The 20,868-nt window shown below is 43.2% G+C and overlaps 1 protein-coding gene across 4 annotated transcripts in view; it reads left to right on the plus strand.

The window, feature by feature from the left end:
- The window catches only part of LOC117436045 (TOG array regulator of axonemal microtubules protein 1-like), a 54,056-nt gene that overhangs the window by 9,076 nt on the left and 24,112 nt on the right, over nt 1-20,868 (plus strand). For 2 of the 4 annotated variants that reach the window (XM_034061766.1, XM_034061768.1), the window contains exon 1: nt 16,653-18,377. In XM_034061766.1, the coding sequence (XP_033917657.1) occupies nt 16,929-18,377 (1,449 nt within the window). In that variant the 5' untranslated portion in view covers nt 16,653-16,928. Of the gene's footprint in view, nt 1-740; nt 898-2,036; nt 2,172-4,184; nt 4,374-5,515; nt 5,776-16,652; nt 18,378-20,868 lie in introns of those variants that run through there. The other 2 variants (XM_034061765.1, XM_034061767.1) reach the window with 2 other exon arrangements.

Consider the following 20,868-nt stretch of genomic DNA (forward strand, 5'->3'; position numbering starts at 1 on the left):
TAGGTTATTTCTTAAACTCGAGTAGCGCTTTGGGTTTAGGCAGTTGCTCGCCTCAAGGTCGCTGTGAGAGGATGAGGTGGAAGGCACACAGGGATGTCCCAGCCCTGATCAGTGCCCAGGGCAATGAGGGCAGCTCTCCTCTCCTCCTCATTCTCATGCCATCCTTGCAGCCAACATTTCAGGGAGCTGTGGAACAAGGCTGCTAGAGCATGTGCCTGCGCCCAAGTGGTTTCTGTCCATGGGCTGTCATTTCAGTGCATTTTACAGTTCCTGTCCACCTGCATTGCAGTGCACAGGCAATAAATGCACAGGAGGCTTGGGAAAGCTGGAGCTGAGAGCTTCTGCTCTGTCCCGGTGGCACCATTCTTGATGTCTGCTTTGGTTTTCTGTAGAAACCTTTTTGGCTTCTTGCTCTTTTGTTCATTGTGCTTTCTCTGCAAATATATACATGCATCCTACTGGCTTCTGTGGGTGACAGATAAGGCTCATGTGCACACTCTCCTGCTTTTCATTGTCTAAGTTATAGGGAAGAAACCCCTTTATTTTCCATCGATTCTGTCTTCCTGCACATATTGACAGCGGTTTGTGTAGCTTTATTGTAAAGAGGGACTCGTCTGGGCTGTGGTGGGGTCTCAATGACAAAGTTATGTGGGTCAGTCTGCTGCTCATACAGAAAAGGTTTCTACATTCATTTCACACACATGAATGCTTTTTTTTTTTAATTTTCCTTTTTCCTGCAGTTCCCTACATCCAGTGATTTACTTCATTTTCCAGAGTTAAGGCCCTCTCAAGGAGTACCAGTCAGTGATGAGTTACATTTTAGTAGAAAAAGAACTTCAGGGAATTTCATTCAGAATAGCATAGATTTTAACTCAGAGCATTCTTCTGTCTGTGCTGGTAAGTATTAACACAGAAATGTGTTCGATCTGCCATTTGCAAAACAGATTTAGAAGAAGCTGTGTATAAATTTGTAGCTTCATGAGCATGACTTATCATTTGTTTATTATTTGTTTTGTTATTTATTTTCATTTACTATGAAGAGTTGAGTACCAGGCATAGGGCTATGCCTCCAGATGGAGCAAGCAGCAGTGGTCTCATCTGTGCTCCTGGAGAAGTGTATGCCATCTCAAAAGTTAGACTGTTCTCTTCCAGTCTTGCTGTACACACACAGATTTCCACTAGTTTAGATAGATCCAAAAGAGTTTATAGATCAGGGTTTTTGCAGATGGCAAATACAAAAAGAAATAGTGTGGTTAGGGGAACAAAAGGCCTTCCTTTTTTTTGTCTCCCTAACTACAGAAGGCCTGAGCTTGCTGCAGTATTTGCAAAATTAGGAAAAAGAAGTACCGTGTAGGTCAGCAACAGAGTAATGCAGCCAATGTTCTTTCACACTATAAAATTCAATATGAATTGCAGGTAAGGAGGCCCAGAATTTTTAGAGTGAGCTCTAAAGATTGTTTTAAAGGACTGTATCATGGTTTTAAAAAAACAGTTCTGTAGAAGACTGTCAGTATAGCGTTCCACTTAATTTACACTAGAAGTGCGGGCTCAGTGTTTTGTATTTTAATGGCCAAGAGGCGTGTGAAAGGACTGGGCGAGACCGGGCCTGTCTTACTCTCTTCACTTGGCAGGAGGTTGCATTTCTCAGCTTTTTCTGAGGGGCATGGACATGTGTGGCATGCCAAGTTTGCTCACTGTTACGCTGTGAGTGAAGTCTAAAGAAACTCTTTGTGTTTTGGGGTTTTAAGGTGTTGTCTTAGGGGGGAGCATTGTTCAGGATTTTTCTTTTGACCCCTGCAATTCTCAGTTGGAAAAGTATCCTGGAAGAATGGCCAGCCATTTTTCCAGTCTGTGCTTATGAACACTATTACGAGGTTGCTTAGAAACTCTTGAGTTCAGTACTTTAAAAACAGTTGTATTTTACACTGAAATTTAGATGAAGTCCTTAATGCATTATTAAATATTATTGACTATTTTTTTTGTTGAGTACCATATATTAAGTATCTATTTAGTTACTTGTGTTTTTCTTTTGAAAGGTCCTGTGGGCTCTCATCAGCCGCAAATATCAGGGAAATGTGGAAAACTTGGATACACACAGACACGTGGAAAGAGTGGTAGTGTAGAATCTGATCTACAATTTTTAGGATTAAGTAACTGTCAGCAAGACAAAGGTATATGAGTTCTAACTGTATCACATAAGTCAGTGCATGTTACTTTGGAAAAGTCTCTATTTCTATGCTGCCTTAAGGAAAAAAAACAACCTATTGCTAGAACGTTGTTCCATCCCTATTCAGACAAATTGTGCCTCCCTCCTGTGCAGTGCTTTTCATTTGTGGTTTTAATTTGCAACTCACACCTCTGGTATCTGCCTATGTCAGGGTGCTGGGCAGAAGGTGGCACTGTAACAGAATTGGAATTTTTTTTGAAGAGTTGATTTTTAGAGTTCTGTTACTGTTATAGGTCAGATCAGTCCCAACTGTTTAACAGCAGGGGTCAAGGCTGAGCCTTGCCCTGGTTAATATACCCCCATTGGTCCCCTCTGAGGTGTGGGGGCAGGCAGGGTTTCTCAGCAGAAACTTGTGCAGGATGAGGCACAGGGTACTCCTGTCTGCTGAGCACAGCAGGTACGGGAAAATGAGCTTGGTGTGCTGCAGAGACACTGTGTTGGTGCATGCAAAGCTTTTAATTCTTTTAATCTGTGGTCGTCTCTCTATAGTTTTCACTAGACACAAACCCAGGATGCTGCTGTGTTAGGTGGGTTTTGCTACTAGCTACAAAAGTGAGACTAGGGAGTTGAGACTGCTCTATGGCAGGTGTCCCTGCATATGGCACGGGGCTGAAACTAGGTGAGCTTTAAGGTCTCTTCCAATCCAAACCACACTTGATTCTGTGAGTCTATGAATAGATGGTAATGATACCAAATCTATGGACAAAGATGCTTTGAGCAGTCCAGATGTGTTGTACAGGGAGTAGATCTGACAGTCTTGGTGGAAGATATGTAGGAACTTCATTTGCTGCTAGCCACTGGTGGACTCTAGACACTTTTTTGTTCCTATGGGAACAAAGGAGAAATTTCTTCCTTGTTTTTTGCCTCTCTAACTGTAGTTAATGTTCTCTTCTCTTAGCCTTGGTCTTCAGAAGACTGGCAGGTACTTTGCCCACACTTGCTGATTTGTATCTCCGCAAACAGTTTTTATGCCACATATTACTATTAACTGAGCCTTTCTTCAGTAATACAACCCACACCTGATTTGGCTGTCTTAGTTTGGCTGCCTTGGGGTATCTGGAGAGCACTGGGATGCTGTAGCTTTGGAAAGCAGCAGGAGCAGGAGACAGAGAGCTTGTAGCGGTCTGATTTGTGAAGAGATTTTTTTTTGTGCTGTAACTAAAAGCACAATTGAGTGATTTGCTTTGGAGTGACACAGATGACTAGCAGGCTCTCTGAGTGTGACTCACGTTGTCACTTGCTCTCATTCCCAGGTTATGCTTTACCATTCTTCTGGTTGTGCCAGTGGAATTGCTTGCAGGGCTGTTCTCTCAACAAGACTGCTGAGGTGGCCTAGCATGCAATGATCCTGCCAGAGGCCATCAGGAACTTTGTTAAAACTTGTCCTCATTTTCACTTGCATAGTTAAAAGCTTAAGTGCATGTGGGGGAACATGTGTCTGCTTTTTATGGGAAACACTTAAAATGGTATAGTTCCACATCTACGCTTATCTTTCTATTGTTGATCTACTGCTTTTGGTGGGGGAAGAAAAGAAATTTATGGTTTGGTTTTTTTTTTAAGGGAGTAGGATTTATAACATTTGTGCTTTATTTGTACTCTTGTATCACTGAGTTTTGAGAGTGATGGTTGCAAATTTTATGCGATGCAGCCTCGGGATGTGGAGCAGCAAGCAACAGAACTGTTCAATCCTCTTGCATAATTTGTTTTCAGAATCTAGTTCTTTAAAACATGACTGGGAAACAGCTTAGTCGTAAACTCGTTTGATCAAATGCAAAAAAGGAAATTGATGTTTTGGGGGACAATGCAATTTGCAAAATAAAGGTAGCAGATTTGTTTGTTTGTGTGGGTAGGATGCTGACCTTCAGTTTTGGACTGTGAAGATGGTGTGTTCTTTTATTACAAGAGCTGTCAAAGAGGCTAATTGCCACAAGTACTATTTTCTTTTTTCTTTGCTTAGGTTGTACCAGCCTAAATTTTTCCAGCAAGACCCAGAGAAGTTTTTGCAATCAAGCAGAGAATACAGTGCCCTTCCAAGGTCCTAATGCAAGCCAGGACACCTTCACTCTGCCAACTTGCCCTCTGTCATCACCCAGGAACAGCCCAAAGCACGTCTCCTCCCCAGCTGACTCTCCAAGGAAGTCACAAGGTAATACCATGAAGTTCTCAATTCCTGGCTTCTTAAAAGCTTTGAAGGACTGCTTAAGCCTAGCTCACAGAAACAGCTTCTCAGTCAAAAGTCAGGAGACAATACAGGTAGGGAAGGTTGGCAACATAACGGGAAAACATCTCACCTTTCATTCTGAGTGACCTCAAGTGGTCAGAAAACCGACAGTGGCAGGTAAATGGGGAATTATGAAACGCCCCAATTGCAATTAAAAGCATGAGAGCTTGATAGGCTCATTAGTCTAGCCACATCACTGGAGGCTTCTCATAAAAAGTCAAGTCTTCAAGCCTTGTCATAAAGCATAATATGCTACAGCTCTATCTTTTTATTGTAATCCGGGAAAAGTTTTTCTTCAAACTAAGATAAAAACAAACCTTCACATCTAGTGCTTTTCAAGAAAGCACTACGCAGTACCTATGCAAGAAGAATATTACTCATTGCATTTGGCCTTCTTGCCTCTTTATTTGCATTTGGAAATGGAAATATGGAATTCTCCGCACTCAGAAGAGCTCTATAAAACCTGCTGACAAACAACTATGTCTCTAATAAGTAGAACCTGTGCAGATTTCCTCCCAATTTATGCTGACAGCTAGTGGCAGAGACTGCTGTTCATGGTCTGATTTACTGTCTTTGAAGACCTCGTGTAGATTTTGCTTAACCTGAAATAGCTTTGATTTAATTACAGTTGCTTTACCAATTTAGCTTTTTCTTTCAAATACTTACTAAAGGCAATCTAGTATTAGATTAAAAATAGCTTGTGTGCTCATCACTTGCTGATTTTGTGTATGTTGTCCATACGCATTTCATTTGGGTTTTTTTTCCTGTTTCTTTGCAGTAACTTTATTGTCATTACAGCAGCTTACAGGACAGTTTGTCAGGGCACTATTCTTTTTTCTTAATTAAGGAAGCCAACTACTTTTTAAAGGTACCAAACAAGATGTTGTTGAAATGTATTTATAATAGTAAATTAAATTGTGTGGGTTTTTTTCTTTTCTTAACGCTCAGCTCATTGTAAAGGGTGTTTTCTGGTGTAATATAGAAATGACACATCAAGTTTATTCTGGTGTGTGCTGTAATCCTGCCCACCCCTGCAAAGGACTGACTTCTGCTTGTGTCTCCTCCAGGGGAGAATTTGCAGGAGAAACGTGCTCCTCTGCAGCTGAAACCCATCCTGGTGAGGCAGCCAGCCCCCTGCAGGCCCCTGAATGGGACAAAACCCATCCCTCCCATTCCCCGCCTGCTGCCAGATAAGGTTGAATTAAATTTGACAAAGCAGAGAAAGGAAGAGTGCAAGGACATGAGGCTGAATAAAGCAGATGGGAAGCTTGCAGCAGCTGATCTTTCAGAGTTAACTGTGGATGGTGAGGAAGTGGACCAGGAAGAGGTTAGTTTAAATATATACAGCATATAAATTGTGGAGTTTTTTTTTTTTCCAATCGATAGCCAGAAAATAATGTTTCTGACTTAAGTTTTGTGACACTGTCACCAGTAAGCAGATTTCTGTGAGATACCATTGGGTGTCTGATAGACGCTAGATAAAGCAATAAAAACTGATGTGGAAGCACACTTCCCATGTTCCAGACATCTTAGTTTCCCTTGCTTTTTTCAGAGCTGAAGTCGTAATTTTTTCAGTTACTGTAGTACCAGTGCAAAACTGTGGGCCTTTATACAGCTTCTGTTCTCACTATTGTGACTTCAGGGACCCCAATGTAAGAAGGACACGGCCCTGTTGGAGCAAGTCCGGATGAGGCCACAAGGATGCTCTCCACAAAGCTGGAGCATCTCTGCTATAGAGACAGGCTGAGAGAGCTGCAGTTCTTTAGCCTGGAGAAGAGAAAGATCTGGGGAGACCTAAGAGCAGCTCCCAGTGCCTAAAGTGCTTGTAGGACCATTTACTGTGCAAAAGGCATGCAGTCAGCGCTTTTGGGGCTTGGATTTAATATCTGTGTGAATGATTTCCTCTTGCTCTGTAGAATAAGGGTGAAAATAATAATTTTCCATGCTTACCTTAGACAATATAAACAACTAGGGTAAGTTATTGAGTAATTTGTGCGCTATATTGCATATTATAATGGGTGAATTAATTTTTTTCAGAATAGAGTTGCGTTGTCAAAATGTGCCCAGGATAAGATGAAGCGGAATGGAAGAAAAGAAAAGGAATACAATCATAAAGAATATCAGGTTGTCAAAGACCTTGGAGGAAAGGATCAAAAACCTGGGGAAAACCTTGAACCAAATGAACCAGAGATAAAGACAGCAGAAAGTGAGAATTAGTGTTTGTCTTGAATAACACACTTTTCAATGCTGCTGAAATGGACACGAAAATTCTGTGATAACTACAAAAGCAATTGCGACTGTTTAGTGTGAATAGGGTATTAGCTAGAATTAATTTTACACTGTAGTTTACTCCTTAGTCATTTGTTGTCAGCCTTATAAAGCAAATGGTGGAGAATAAAGTGCTTATGGGAAATATTTGAAAGACTAGTTAAGAAAAATTTCAGAAGACAAATTAGGACTGGGAATACTTGTGGGTATTTTTGTTTTGTTTGTTTGTTTCTTCCGGTTAGTTGTTGTTGTAGTTTAGACATTTCCTACTATTTTCTAGAGTTAAATCTCTGTGGGGATATATTAACATCAAGAAATGTATCCTTGTCATTAGAAAATGTGGCCTTGAATCCTTCATTAAAAATAACATCCAGCTTCAAGAAGGCAAAATGTCCAGCCTTTCTACAATCTAGTAAGCTGTTTAAGTTAACTAAATACTATTAAAATATTTGGACTTGTGGAGTAGGGGCAGTTCCAAAGTACACTTGGGTTTATTATGAGTTATTTGTACAACAGACAGCCCTGAGGTGCTGTAGAAGGTTAGTAATTTTGGGGTGGTGGTGAAAGGGATTTGAATTCATCAACGTGTGCATTTAGTTCTGCACTAGGCAATCCACTGTTTCTGTGTTTGTCACTCTTTAAAGTGGTGACTGTTTGAAAAAAAATTAATTCGCATGAATGAATGAGTGAGTGATCAAGGTTGTAACTAGGAAAGCTGTCCTTTTGGAAACCTGGTCCCTTAGTAGCAGCAGTCTATATCTCAAACTTCTTATATTTTCTTCCTTGGAATGAATTAGTGTTTTCATATTATGCTAATTATTTCTTGTGCTTCTTGACTTCCCAGATGAAATTTCTGTTAGGGCACAAGAATACTGTAAAGAAAGGAGGCCATCAGTCACAGGATTAATGAACACATCGGAACTGTTGCCCTTCTCAAAGCCGGAAACGGCACTGACAGAAGCCTTGACACTTCTAGCTGCAGATGACTGGTAGGTGTAAACATCTGCCTGCAACCTGGATGTAATGTAGAAGGCGTTTATTTTGATAACTTTAAAAACAAACAAACAAAAACCCCAAAATAAAACGGCAAAAAGGACATAACATAAAAAGTAGTGAGAAGGATTGCAAGTCATCTATGAGAAAAAAAGAAAAAAAGTTTTTTTTCAGTCTAAACCTAGATGAAACTGTGGCTATTGTAAATTGAGGCTTGATAGATAAGCTTTCAGAAGCTTGTGGACCTGTGTAAGTTTAAGCATTGATCAGGAGAGGGCCCCCATCAATATCTTCCTGTCACTTCCTCTAGAATATAAGGCTTCAGTGGGCTGTGACTGGTGAAATGGGGCTACAGTGCTGCTACCTTTTCAACTCAGGGAAGGAAACTAATGCTTCAATTGCCACTGGTGCAAGCTGTGATCAGAACTGTAGGAAAGAATGGAGAGACTCGTATGCTAAAATACTCCTGCTACTGCATTAAAAGAAAGACTCACGTTGAAAGAATTTTGTACATGATATGCCATTGTTTAATTTTACAATCTGATTTGCTTGCCATTTTGTTTCTTGGAATTCCAGGGTTTAATATTTTTATTAAAAATGCAAATTGAGTTACTTAATTGCATTTGAATTATTTTTTGTTTGTTTTTTACATAGGGAGAAGAAAATGGAAGGTCTGAACTTCGTTACATGTTTGTCTGCCTACCATGCGACTATTCTGACTGCAAAGCTACATGAAACAAGCATTGCTGTAGCTCAAGAGGTTATACTTTACTATCAGAGTATTTGACTGACTGTGTGTGTGTATGTTTTGTATAGCTCTCAGACAAGCTGAAATCTGGTAAGGATGAGTTTGTGTTCAGCAAAGGAGGTCATACTTCAGATACCAACACTTGACCTGATTTCCTAAAAGACTGAAAATATTTAGATAATAATGTTTTTCATGTGTATGTATTTTAATTCTCACACATTGTGCATCAAGTTAGACATATATTTCTCAGTTGCTTTAATATCAAAAATTACAAAGGGAAACATTAAGTTTTATTTATTTTAAAGTATATTTTATAAACATTATTCATTGTTTGTTTGGGTGTTTCCTGTGTGCAGGTCAAGAATTTACGCTCAGGTGTATAACAATTACAACTGTGTGAACTCCTGAGAGAGGCTAAAAGGGGTGTTTGCAGGCAAAGCTGGTATTTTTTATCAGAGTGCTGATGGTGTTGCAACAGAGAAGGTCTTGCGTAGTGAGCATTCCTTCATTAGTGCTTGCAAAGATGATTTGACATAAAGTGATTTTAAACACTTCTCAGAGCAGGGCATCACATCTTTAAAGATAGTCTTCAAACACCCACTGATGACCTGCTGTCTTTCTTGCAGATATTGTGAGGGAGTTATACCCACGGAAGCCTAAGAGTGTGGAGCAGAAAGTTCTAGTTGTCCTTTGGCACCTTCTGGAAAACATGACGAACAGTGGCTCTTTGCCTGGGACTGGAGGGAACATTCGGACAGCCACAGCAAAACTGTCAAAAGCACTTTTTGCACAGATGGGACCACGTCTCTTAACTTGTGCTGCAGCTCAGTCACCACACATCAAGAAGACTTTAGAAGAACTTTTGGAGGCAGAAAGCTAAAGTAATGATTCCTGTGCGTGCATGAAGCTCCATCAGCTGCTAGGACAGATGGACTGCTGTTAATGTGGAAACACTCCACACCATCTCCTGTTCTTTTATTGTGCTGGTGTCTGTAGTGGAGAAAGGTCGTCACTGGAAGAGCATGGAAGGTGCTGGGATGGGGAAGTCACCCCTGCTCTCCTTCACTAGAAGCCACGGCACAGCGCCCTAGGTCTAGTAATAGATGGTTAATGAATAAATACATCTGACATGTTTTGACTTGGTTTTAGCACCGAGCTTTACATTGGTAAGTGGAAGAAAATCCTGGAGACAGTTAAATAGCACAGCAGGGTTTGGTGTGGCAGTTATGAAGAATGTGTATTTTTATAACTCCCCTCTGCAGTTGTGCGGTATTCGCGTGCTGTGCCTGCTGGTACGGTACTGTAACGTTGCTTGCTGGCTGTGCATGCTCATCGGTATGGAACACACGGCTCCACCAGCTCGCAAGGAAGCACGGGCTCGCTGTGAGGAAAAAGAGCCTTTTCCCTTTCATTTTGTTATAAGAATTTACCAAAAACCGGGTTTTGTCCCAATCGATTTTATTTACAATTGATTAGAAATTTAAAAGAGGCAATAAGCAAAACAGCGCTGGGTGCGCAGGGGAGTCTCCGCTCCACCAGCAACGCACACCGGGATCTTTGGAGTATAGTCTCTTATACTTCTGAGTCTTGGGTTTTAGCCAATCCTGTTGTATTCTTTACCCGAAAGTCGACGTGGCCCCTTTCCTTTGTTCTTTTCTTGTTTGCTGGGGTCTTTCTCCAGTGAAGACGTTGTTGAATTTTCTTAGTAATGTATTAACAGAAAAATGCTTACAAGCTTAGCGTAGTCTTAACATTTTGTTCTATACCTTATATGGTTATTTGCCTAGTACCCAAGTTTGCAACATCCTGTAACAAAATGTATCTCTTGGTTATCTAATCTCCTTAGGCCAATCAAACCGTTAAACGGAAGTCCCCTTTGAAAAACAAAGCGATTGATTAGGAGAGATTATCCCCTTTGTTTCTCCTTATTGACAGGAGTACTTATGATAATCACGGTCACAAAGGAGGGCTGGTTTCACACCAAGTGCAATGGGGACAAGGACGCCTAAATTCCTGACACGAATCATTCCTGTATATTTCACACTTTCCCCCGGAAGCACTGGTAAAGCAGAGACCTTGGTACCCGCCCCGTCCCCCACCTCCGTTACTGTCGCGTTTTACACAGGAGCCTGATGCAAATAAAGGAATTTATTTCTGTAGCGCTCCGAGGCCGCCGCTTTCCCTGGGGGGGGGGGGGGGGGGGGGGAAGGCGGGAACGGGAGAACAGGGATCGGCGCCATTTGGGGAGCGGGAGGGGGAGCGGAGCAGGTGCAGTGCGCTCTTCCTGAGGCCCAGCGGCGGCAAGTGTGCGGCGGCCTGGCGGTTACTGGTTTTGTGGCAGTGTCGTGGTTTAAATGAAGTCCACACACAGCTCGTTCATTCACTGCCCCCCTTCGCTCCCCCAACTCCCTTATGCTAAACCATGTCACCCAAGGCCCTGTCCACCCTGGCCTTGAACACCGCCAGGGATGGAGCATTCACAACTTCCCTGGGCAACCCATTCCAGTGCCTCACCACCCTTACAATAAAGACCTTCTTCCTTATATCCAATCTAAACTTCCTCTGCTTAAGTTTGAACCTGGTACGCTGTGTTTCTGTGTGACTGAGACGTAGCAGAGCTACGAAGTGAATGTGGAGTCCTAGTCCGCGGTCTCCGCGAGGAGAGCGGCCGGAGACGGACGAAGCGTCTGTATTTTTTGGTCCTGTGTGTCCTGTCTGTGAGCGGTGGGGCCTGGCTGCCCCTCCCGCTCTCCTTTCTGTGTAAACCTGTGTGTCCTGTCTGTGAGCGGTGGGGCCTGGCTGCCCCTCCCGCTCTCCTTTCTGTGTAAACCTCTGTGTCCTGTCTGGGTGAGCAGCTTAGAAAAGGGGGGAGGGGGAGGGGGAGTGTCCGGCTGCCCCTCTCGCTGCGTTTTTCTGTCCTGTATATCTTCTTGTGTGTGTACAGCCATTAAGTAGCTCAGAAAATCCCGGTGTGCCTTGTGAGAGTGTAGCTGTATGTGACGTGTAGCATTTTTGCTTGGATACTGTGGCAGTGCTCTCGGTGCAGATTCCACTTTTACAGACATGCAGAGTGCCAGTGGGGCAGATATTGCTCGGGGTTTCTTATGAAACACTGGCGGGTCGGGAATTATAGATAACCAATCGGTAATTCTCTGAGAACAGAAATAAAATTATTATTTTGTGGAAAAAGCCACAAAAGTTCTGGAGGACCTCTGGGAGGGTAAAAAGGAAAACTGGGAAAGGGTTCGTAAAAAAGTATCAAAGAAAATTTGAAGAGGCATGATTGCAAAGGAAATTTTGCTGTAACCAAAACTATGATCTAACAACAGGGGAGCTGATCTGCAGAACCCAGAGATATTATTGTACTGATCCCCTTAAGAATATCATGCAACTTGTCTGTAGGTGCTCTCATTTTCATAAGTGCATTTGCAGAGCACTGAGGAAGAGAAGCTATTGAGATTTGTAAAAGATTGGCTGAAATGGGAGCCGGTCAAAACAAGGAAATTCTGAAGAAAAGCCCATTGGGTTACATTTTGGCACATTGGAAAGAACTGAGAGGGTCTTCTGGGGCCTCTGTAAACAAGAAAAGGTTGGTAAAATATTGTAACCAATGCTGACCTTCACACACTTTAGAAGATCAGGAAAAATGGCCTAAAATGGAACTTTGAATTATGATACATTGTCATAATTAATGTTGTTTTTGAGGTGGCAATGAAAATGGAATGAAGTAATGTATGCAGATGTGACAGAGTGCAAAATTCATATACCTCTTCCTGATCCCTTAATTTTGGCTTTGGAAAAGGACAGGAAAAATTCAAAGCTAAGCTGAAGAGATGTTGTTCAGATCGTGATACTAGGGAAAGATGTTTAAAGATAAGGAAGACCAAAGGGAAAGGAGGGTAGCTCGAGCAGCTCCTGTGTTTGAGCATGGGATGGGTGCCGGGGTAGGCAAACAAGTGGAAACAGACATGTTGACAGATGGGACTGAAGGGCTGTTGGATAAATGTGGACCGGGAGTAAAGGAGGAAATGTGGAAAGTGTATAAAAAGAAAGTGGTTGCTTTGAAACTGGTGGAGAAGGAATGTTGAGCAGAGGTGGGGGAGTAGGCTCTTCTGTGGAACCGGATCTGTGTGTGTGCTATGGGGAGTCTGGACTCTGGAAGTGAGACTGCCCTGGGGGGAGGCCCATGGGGCGGCTCCGGTGAATGAATTAGAACTAGAGTGACAGGATACTAATAAAAAGTTGAAAAGAAGAGAGTTTATCGCCTCGTTGGGAGGGACCATTTCTTGTTCTTTTAACTACAGAAACGGCGATAAGAACTGCTGACAAAAGGTGGACACATGCGTCTCGAGTAAAAGGACCCATAAAAGAATGGAAAGTTGTGACTGAACCCAGAGACGCCAAGCTGACCCTCTAGAGGACTTGGATAAGTAACTGAGGGAATTCATATTGACTCCTGTAAATCTGGTATGGGAAATGAAGATATAGTTGAAATTATTTTAAGAAACCATAGGAGAAGGGCCAGTACTAGTCCATGTCCTCCTATATGCAAACACTGCAATTTGTATATTAGAGCCAAGTGTCCCAATTGTTTGAAGTATATTATTACTCATAGGGGAGACCATGAACAATTTTTGAGAAATCAGTTACAGTTCTTTTTGCATTCGGTGTGAAATTACCACTTCGTTGGAACAGTTGTTGTGGGTCAAATACTACTGCCATAGTAGCCGACGGGGAATATACCTTTAACCTACCAGAGAGGGCAAGACCGGAGGGAATCAGTGCTGCAGCTGAAAAGGTCTGCCGAGGGCTGCAACCCCTGGGGCTGTGACCGCTGAGCACTATGATCCTGACCGGACCTCTTTTGGTGTCGGTTCTGATAGGAACCATATGGGAAAATGCCGTGGCTTTTAAAAACATTCACAACAACTGTAGTGAATGTATTACCACAGCTAAACGAGGGAGGATAACCTCTAAAACCTTGGTATATCACACTGTTTATGAATGCAAAGGAACAAAGATAGGCAGTTGCATATATAATCAAACCCAGTATGAATTGTGTCAGGAAAAACAAGCAAAACTGTGTGTTATGATCCAAAGGAACTTCCAACCTTGTATTGGGTAGAAATGAGAACAAATTCAGAAGAAGAGAGATTAATTGGAATAAGTGAAGTTATAACCAATTTAAGTACCTCATCGCCAATGATTTTTGATGCATGTGATATTATAGATGATGATTTAGATACTAATCGTGGAAGTTTAGAGTGGAGGCGGTACTATAGTAGCCAACCAAAATATATTTGCCCAGGTGGATACCAATGTCATATAAATCCTGATTATGTACCTAATCAAACAGCTAGGTATCAGTCATCACACCTCTGTGGAGGAAAAGGATGGTCTTGTGTATGCTGGGATACTGCAGACTGGGGATGTGATTATTAATGTAAGACTTTACAAGCTTCAATAGCAAGAATGCAAACAAACAATAACTGTACAACCTGTGCCTGCAATCCAATAAATTTAACTCTCATAGATTTGAAAAATTGGAAACAGAAGCAAGTAACTAAAATTGGACTTAAGATATATGGAACTGGGGAAGACCCAGGTGTGATTATTGGTATTAAGATCAAAGAAAAATATAGAGAGTCAATACAACTTCATTTATTATTCAATTCCTTCTATAATAAAATGGAAACTGGAGTCCAATATGAAATTCTCACAGTTGCTAAAAATCTCTTTGTAAATCTTGCTGAAAATATAGCTAAAGCATTGAATGTAACTAACTGCTATGTTTGTGGGGGAACTAACCAGGGAAAGAGATGGGCCTAGGAGGCAATGGAGAGTAATATAAGCGACCCTGCAATCTGGAAAAATCGAAAAGGAAACAAAAGGAGACAACAATGGATCTTGCAAACGGGTATAATCGGAAAAAGTTGTTGGCAAAATTTAGAAAATGGTGTAAAACCAATAGGAAATTTACTTTGTGAAGGGGGTTATATGTGGAAGAGAGCAAGGAAAGAATGGGAAAAATGGGGAAATCCCATAGAAATAAATCAACAATTCAGTAACTGGACTAATGGAACTAACGTACCAGTTGGCCCACTCCAAATGGACAATACTGAATCTGTGGTAAAATAGCCTTTGCATTTTTACCCCAAAATTGGACAGGATCATGTATATTAGGAACGATCAGACCTAGTTACTCTGCTTCGTGGTTGTCTGTGTTTGACGTGTGTTGGCTTTGTGCCTGCTGCCTTTACAGCTCCCTGGAACAGGGGCATCTGTCTAGTTTCAGGAACCAGTTGCTCACGGCAGCTGTAACCCTTAGTGAGTTTGGGGGATGTCTTGGTTTCCGAGGATGGTTTAGAGCACCTAGAGTTGGAAGCAAACTGCTAAGCAGACTTTAACATTTTATTTGAAGCCTCATGTGCAGAGGTAGTTTAGTACCATCCTCCCTCTTTCTTTTACTCTCCCCCTAATGTGAAGACAACATGGATTTGGGGGTTAGGTTTTTAACCTGGAATACATCTGCATTGGCTAGAGGGCGAAAACATCTGTCAAATACCAGAATAATTTTAGGTTGTGCATTGTTGCATATTTAAAAACAATTGCGTTTTCCTCAAAAATTTAGAGCTGTAAACATCCTTTAAAGTATAATCTTTTCAGGAGTTGGGGCTGCTGTTTGTATGGGACATACCTCCGACACCCTGATTTTATCATCTTTACAGATAAGCTCTGAATGGTAGTGGCTGTTTTCAATGATGCAGATGCAGCAATCTGCAGTTACCACATAAAGTTGCGAACTTATGAACTGTTTCTGTTGAAGGAAAGAAATTATGTGTTTAGGATTGACAGATGCTATATACCATGAGAACAGAAATAATTACTTTTAAAAAACAATTACTAGAAAACTTCCCGAGTGGACCATGTGGACTTTTTTTAACAGTACACCAAGGTAACTCGGTTTGGTGAACTCGGGACGCATGAACTCTTTATCTCATGCACTGAAGCTGCTAAAGATACGGTAAAGAGATTTTTCCTTCCTGTCAAGAATTTTGCTCTTGTTATGTTATTGATAACCTGTCATTGTACTTGCTGAAGTGAAAGCAAACGTTTTGTTCTCTTTTCAGGCTTTCAGTGGGAAGGATCTGTGGCAATGCAGAGTGGGGTGGGGACTTTTTTAAATGTCAAACTTATCTGCTTCTGCTCTGAGAACTGAAGGGAAATAGGAGTGGGAGTCGCTCCAGTGCATTGAGGCTGATAGTCTCCCGCTGTTCTTCATCCAAAATAGATTCACAGCTTAAAGCTACCGTCTTCTATGTGGGTGCTGCATTACCTTTAAGCCATAGGTCATTATGGTCTGGCTCAAATGTGAAGAAGGTCCAGTGGAGTGCCTTGTGGCTGAGCTTTGGGCAGTGAGGCTGGACTGGTGTTTGTGGAGGAGGGGAGGGCTGGGCAGCAGCGTTTGGCAGGAAGATCCAAATGAAGAGTGGGAGGAAGATGGACTCTGTCCTGAGGGGCAGGAGGAAGCATCTGATGAGTCTTGCGTGGGGGTGAGTGACTAGTGTCAGGGGCTAGCCTGAACGGTGTGTGTGGCCCTCTGCTGGTATCTAAACATCTTACGTACGGACTGAGTGAGGACAAGAATTCTTTTCCTTGCAGAGTTACCACGTAATCTGGTTCAGTTTGGCTTTGAGGGAACAGTTAAACATACATTTCTTTTGCAAAGAAGTGATTCATTTGTATTAAGTAGGGTAATTGAATAAATGTGAATGTACTTCTTTATATGGAATAAACTGTTCATCTTACATAGGAAAGCTGTGTCAGTATTTGGAGAGAGGCAGGGTGATGTGGTGATTAGTAAGTGGCCTTTATACGTGCATGTATAAAGCACTCGTCTTGACTGAGTGCTGCCTTATGCATCTGGGGTGATGCAGATTAAGGGCAAGAAGATGATTGTCATTGAAAAGGTAAGCCTGTCCTGAAAGGAGAAGGAAGTTTGTGTGGCTTTCTATTTTAACGTTGCAGTCTTAAACCTGAAATCAGTTAGGTTTTCCAAAATCAGCAATCATAATGTGCAGCTCCTGTGTGTAATTAATTGTTTGATCACTTTACATGCAGGCCCCTGTCTGCCAGTCAGCGGCGTGGAAGTTCTACGCACCCACGACGTCACAGGCACGGGCGGTGTCACTCCTCACGTCGCAGAGGTGGGGGGAACGGTGGCCCTGCTTCAGTAGCGCCAGCGGCGCAGCCTGTCACCGACCGACGGCTCCACTCCACGGCTCTCGACTTCTGCAGCGGCGCACACGTTTTCCGCAGCGCCGGCGACGGGGTGGGGGTGAGGCTGTGGTGAGGAGTGTGCCAGCCCTCCGCCGAAATTTCCCCCGCGCGGGCGCGGTGCGGGCCGTCTCTTAGCGACGGCAGCGCTGTAGCGTGCGGGGTTGCCGGGATGGCTTAGTGCTGTGCCGCGCATGGTCGCGGCCGTTATGCTGCCGCCGTGCACCCGCGATATGGAGGTGCCCCCAGACCCTGGGATCCCGCCAAGACTCGGCCGCGAGCGCACCGTGAGGGCGGGTGAGGGGAGTGCTGCTGCCGCCGCCGCCGCCGCCGTGGAGCTGCCGTGGGGGCTGCGGCCGGTGCTGTGTCGAAAAGCCCTACGCGAGCGGCGCCGCGGGAGCGACTGCTTCCCTACTGACTGCCGCGATGCCGGTGAGCTGTACCGCAGCCTGGCCCCTCAGCTGGATGGCCCCGTGTCCCGCGGGAGGCGGGAGGAAGAGCCTGGAGCTGAGCCTTTGCCACCCACCGGCAGTCAGCAGCCGGTTGATGAGGGCACGGCGCCGCTGCCCTCCTCTCAGCCCGGCGGCACCGGCCTCAAGTTCGGGCTGCTGGCGCCGGAACTGCACGCTCGCCTGCTGGATCAGGAGGACTACAGGAACCGTACACAAGCGGTGGAGGAGCTGAAGAGGGTGGTTGAAGATGCCAGCCAGGTCGTGGTGACCTCCGTGCCTGCCCCCAGCATCCTGGGGTTCATCGGCCTTCTCTGCACTCTCCTCAGTGACTTCAACTTCAAGGTGGTGCTGGGAGCATTGGAGGTGATCTGTCTGCTGGCTCTGCGCCTGGACAACCGGGTCAAGGACTTCCTGACGCCTCTGTTCTCTGCTGTTACTAAAGTCCTGGGGGACAGCAAGCTGGCCGTTCGGCAGGGTTACAGGCGCCTACTCCGGTGGCTCATGAAGGCAGTGGGTCCTCAGCAGGTGCTGGACTTGCTGCTGCAGCAGGAGTACCGGCAGCACAAGAACTCCAAAGTCCGTGAGGAGGTGATCAACATGTGCATTGTGGCCCTCCTCACGTACCCGAGTGAAGAGCTGGATCTGGGCAAGCTGGCGTTTGAGCTTGCTCCAGCACTGGTGGACAACAAGCACAGGGTCCGGCATGCTGCCATGGAAGCTTTTGCTGTGCTGGCGTCTGCCATGGGCCCAGGCAAAACCACCCTTCTCTTCAAGGCGGTGGATGCTGTGGAACTGAAAGACAATGGGGATGGTTTGATGCATGCAGTGCAAGCTAGGCTGGCCAGGAAGATTTTGCCAAAGCTTACTGACCAAGGGTTTGTGGAGTATGCTGTGCCCTTGCCATCATCTTGTCATAACAGGGAGTCCTGTTTACCCCCAGGAGCAGATACAGACTGGCTCTTGATGTGTGACAGGACTCGGAGCGCACACAGCTACTGCGGGTATGAGGTGAAGGTTGATGCTCTGCAGAATTCCAGTTCTCACAGTGCGGGTGCCAATCAAGTAGCACATTCAAGAAAAGTCTTGAGTACATATAAAATTGAAAACAAACTGCCTTGGGAAAACAAGCATGCTGAAGACAAGGAAGTTGGTTCAGGAGTCAAGATGCCTGTAGCAAAGGGTGTGGAGCAGGTATGTACCTATACCTCACTGGACTTGTGTGTCCTAAGACGTGTTTCAAAAGGAAATACGAAAATTGCCAAAAGTTAATTAACTGACAGGTATGGCTCTAATATTTTATGTGCGAATATCTTTATACATACATCAGTCTGGGAAGGTTTGAGAACTCCTTATGTTGTATTTAAAACTAGTACAAATCAGATAACTTTTCACGTAGAAAAAAAAAGTCTTTTTCTGAAGTTAACTGGACTTCCTGAGGCACTCCTTGCATCTAACTATAGTGACTTGTTGCTGACAATGGCCAGTTAAAACCCAGGGAGTGAGTATAGGAGCAGGGAAGCTATTTTAGATCTTCTGTCTGTATATTTGCATTTGAAGGCTCCTGACTGCAAAACCTTTCCTAAATGCAAAAGCTGTTGGGAGGAAAACTGACAATTCAACTTCGGCTTTGAAGGCGGAGCTCTGGAGCCTGGTGGGGCCAGTGCTTCCTGGCAGCATCCAGACCTGAAACAAAACCAGAGAACTGCCAAATGCCTGTTGTTTCTCAGTCTGATTTAACTAGGAAGAATGTAGGTCAGGCTGAAATAGCAGTTCTTGTTGAGCTGAGCTTTGATTTTTTTATCACTGACCATAGCAGCAGCTGCGAAGGGGAGGAACCTTTTTACTCTGGCTTTCTGTTCTGTGACATCTGTTTTGGATACCATACGTGCGTTGTAATGTCTGGTAGTGCGTCTGTGTGTGGCGGGTTTTCTGTTGTGTCGTTTGTTGGTTTTTGTTTCTGTTTTTGATTTTGTTTTTTTTAACTGGACAGGTTTCATTTATCATAACTTGATCTCCAGTGAGTGAGTTTAAGTGAGTAGATCTTTTTATAAGATTGAAAGCTGTGCAGAACGGAATTCCTCACTACCACGTTTACATATTTGGAACTTCATTCTTAGTTGCTTAGTAACTCGTTTCTGTGTTGGTTGAGGTCTCAAACAGTGCTACTTTGTGAAGGCTAGCTGTTAATAAACTTTCTTAATATAAAGAAATGTGAGTTAACACTATTGTAGTGTAAAAACCTTGAAGTTCATGTATGCACACATACTCTTGTCCTCCTTTGGTGTATATATTGCCTTTATTCAAACTGCGAAAGTCATCTGTATCTCCTTCAGTTGAAGAATCAGGCAATTAAGTTCTCTGGGGCCATCTACAATGCAAATAGGGTCTGGAGAACAAGTTAGCTAGAAAACATCTCTAGAGTGAGAAGGTTTTTCTTTTTGAAACAGCTTTTCAGTATTAACTAATGCAACTTGTAGAAATAATAGTTATTAATATGTATTTATCCCTGTAAATTGTAGGGAGTGCTGGAAGTTTCCAACCTTGAAAACAGGGAGAGAAAGCAATTAATTTATGGTTTCTATTTTGCTTTGTATGTAAAGTGCATTTAGAAACGATATGAACTTAGATTTGACATGGGGAAGTGACTACATACTCATGGCTTCAAGTCAGTGATGATGAGGTACTCTGTTTACTAGGGAACACCCTTGGTACTAATATGATAAAAGATTTTTTTATTATATCATAGAATCACAGGATGGTTTGGGTTGGAAAGGACTTTACAGCACATCCAGTTCCAACCCCCTTGCTATGGACAGGGACATCTTCCACTAGACAAGGTTGCTCCAAGACCTCTCCAACTGGCCTTGGAACACTACCAGGGATGGGACAGCCACAGCTTCTCTGGTTTTGAGACTTTGAGTCCTAGGGGCTAGTTCCACATTTCCTGTAAAGGAAATTTAAACAACGTGGTGGTTTAAGTACTGAAATGTTTGCGGATTGCTGCAGGTTGACAGCTTTGTTGCCCTGTCCTCGCATCCTGATCATTTTTCTTACCTTATTCTTACATCTGTCTGAACAGATTATACAACTCTCCAGGGCAAGGGACATATTTTTATTTGGCTTTGTGATTTTTGCTAGTGTTTGCTGGCTTCTTGACGGTGCTTGTTTTGTTACATCTGTGCCATGAAACTGCTTTTATCGTGTGGCATGTCTGTATCTGCAATGCCAGTAAGTGAACTGTGTTTTCACTTAAGACACGCTAGGACAAGTCGTACAGTGTTTTCTGTACTTGAAGATATTCCTTCTTAACTGGAAGAAGTTGCTGTAAGCTCTAGAAATAAAGCTCTTTTCCTTGGGGCATTTAGCAGTTAAAACAGGGGGAGGGAAAGTAAGTTAGCCCTGTATCTCTTGAGAACTATTTTGAGAAAGGTAAATCATGCATAAAATTTGAGTGTTCAACTTGTTCCTGTAAATGTAAACAATTAATAATTATTTCAGGCATTCCTTTGAAATTAATTTGCTTAAAAATTAACTTTTGGAGCCATTCTGTCTGAAAGGATGCATGAAATTAGCTTAATGTTTAAAGTTTTTTTTCTACTAGTATTTTTAGGGTCCCATTCCACAGTGATTGTCCAAGGCCATGTCTAGCCTTCCCTGATCAGATATGTTGTGAAGTAGAACA

This window comes from Melopsittacus undulatus, chromosome 4 (assembly GCF_012275295.1).
Source record: "Melopsittacus undulatus isolate bMelUnd1 chromosome 4, bMelUnd1.mat.Z, whole genome shotgun sequence".
NCBI classification, from domain to species: domain Eukaryota; kingdom Metazoa; phylum Chordata; class Aves; order Psittaciformes; family Psittaculidae; genus Melopsittacus; species Melopsittacus undulatus.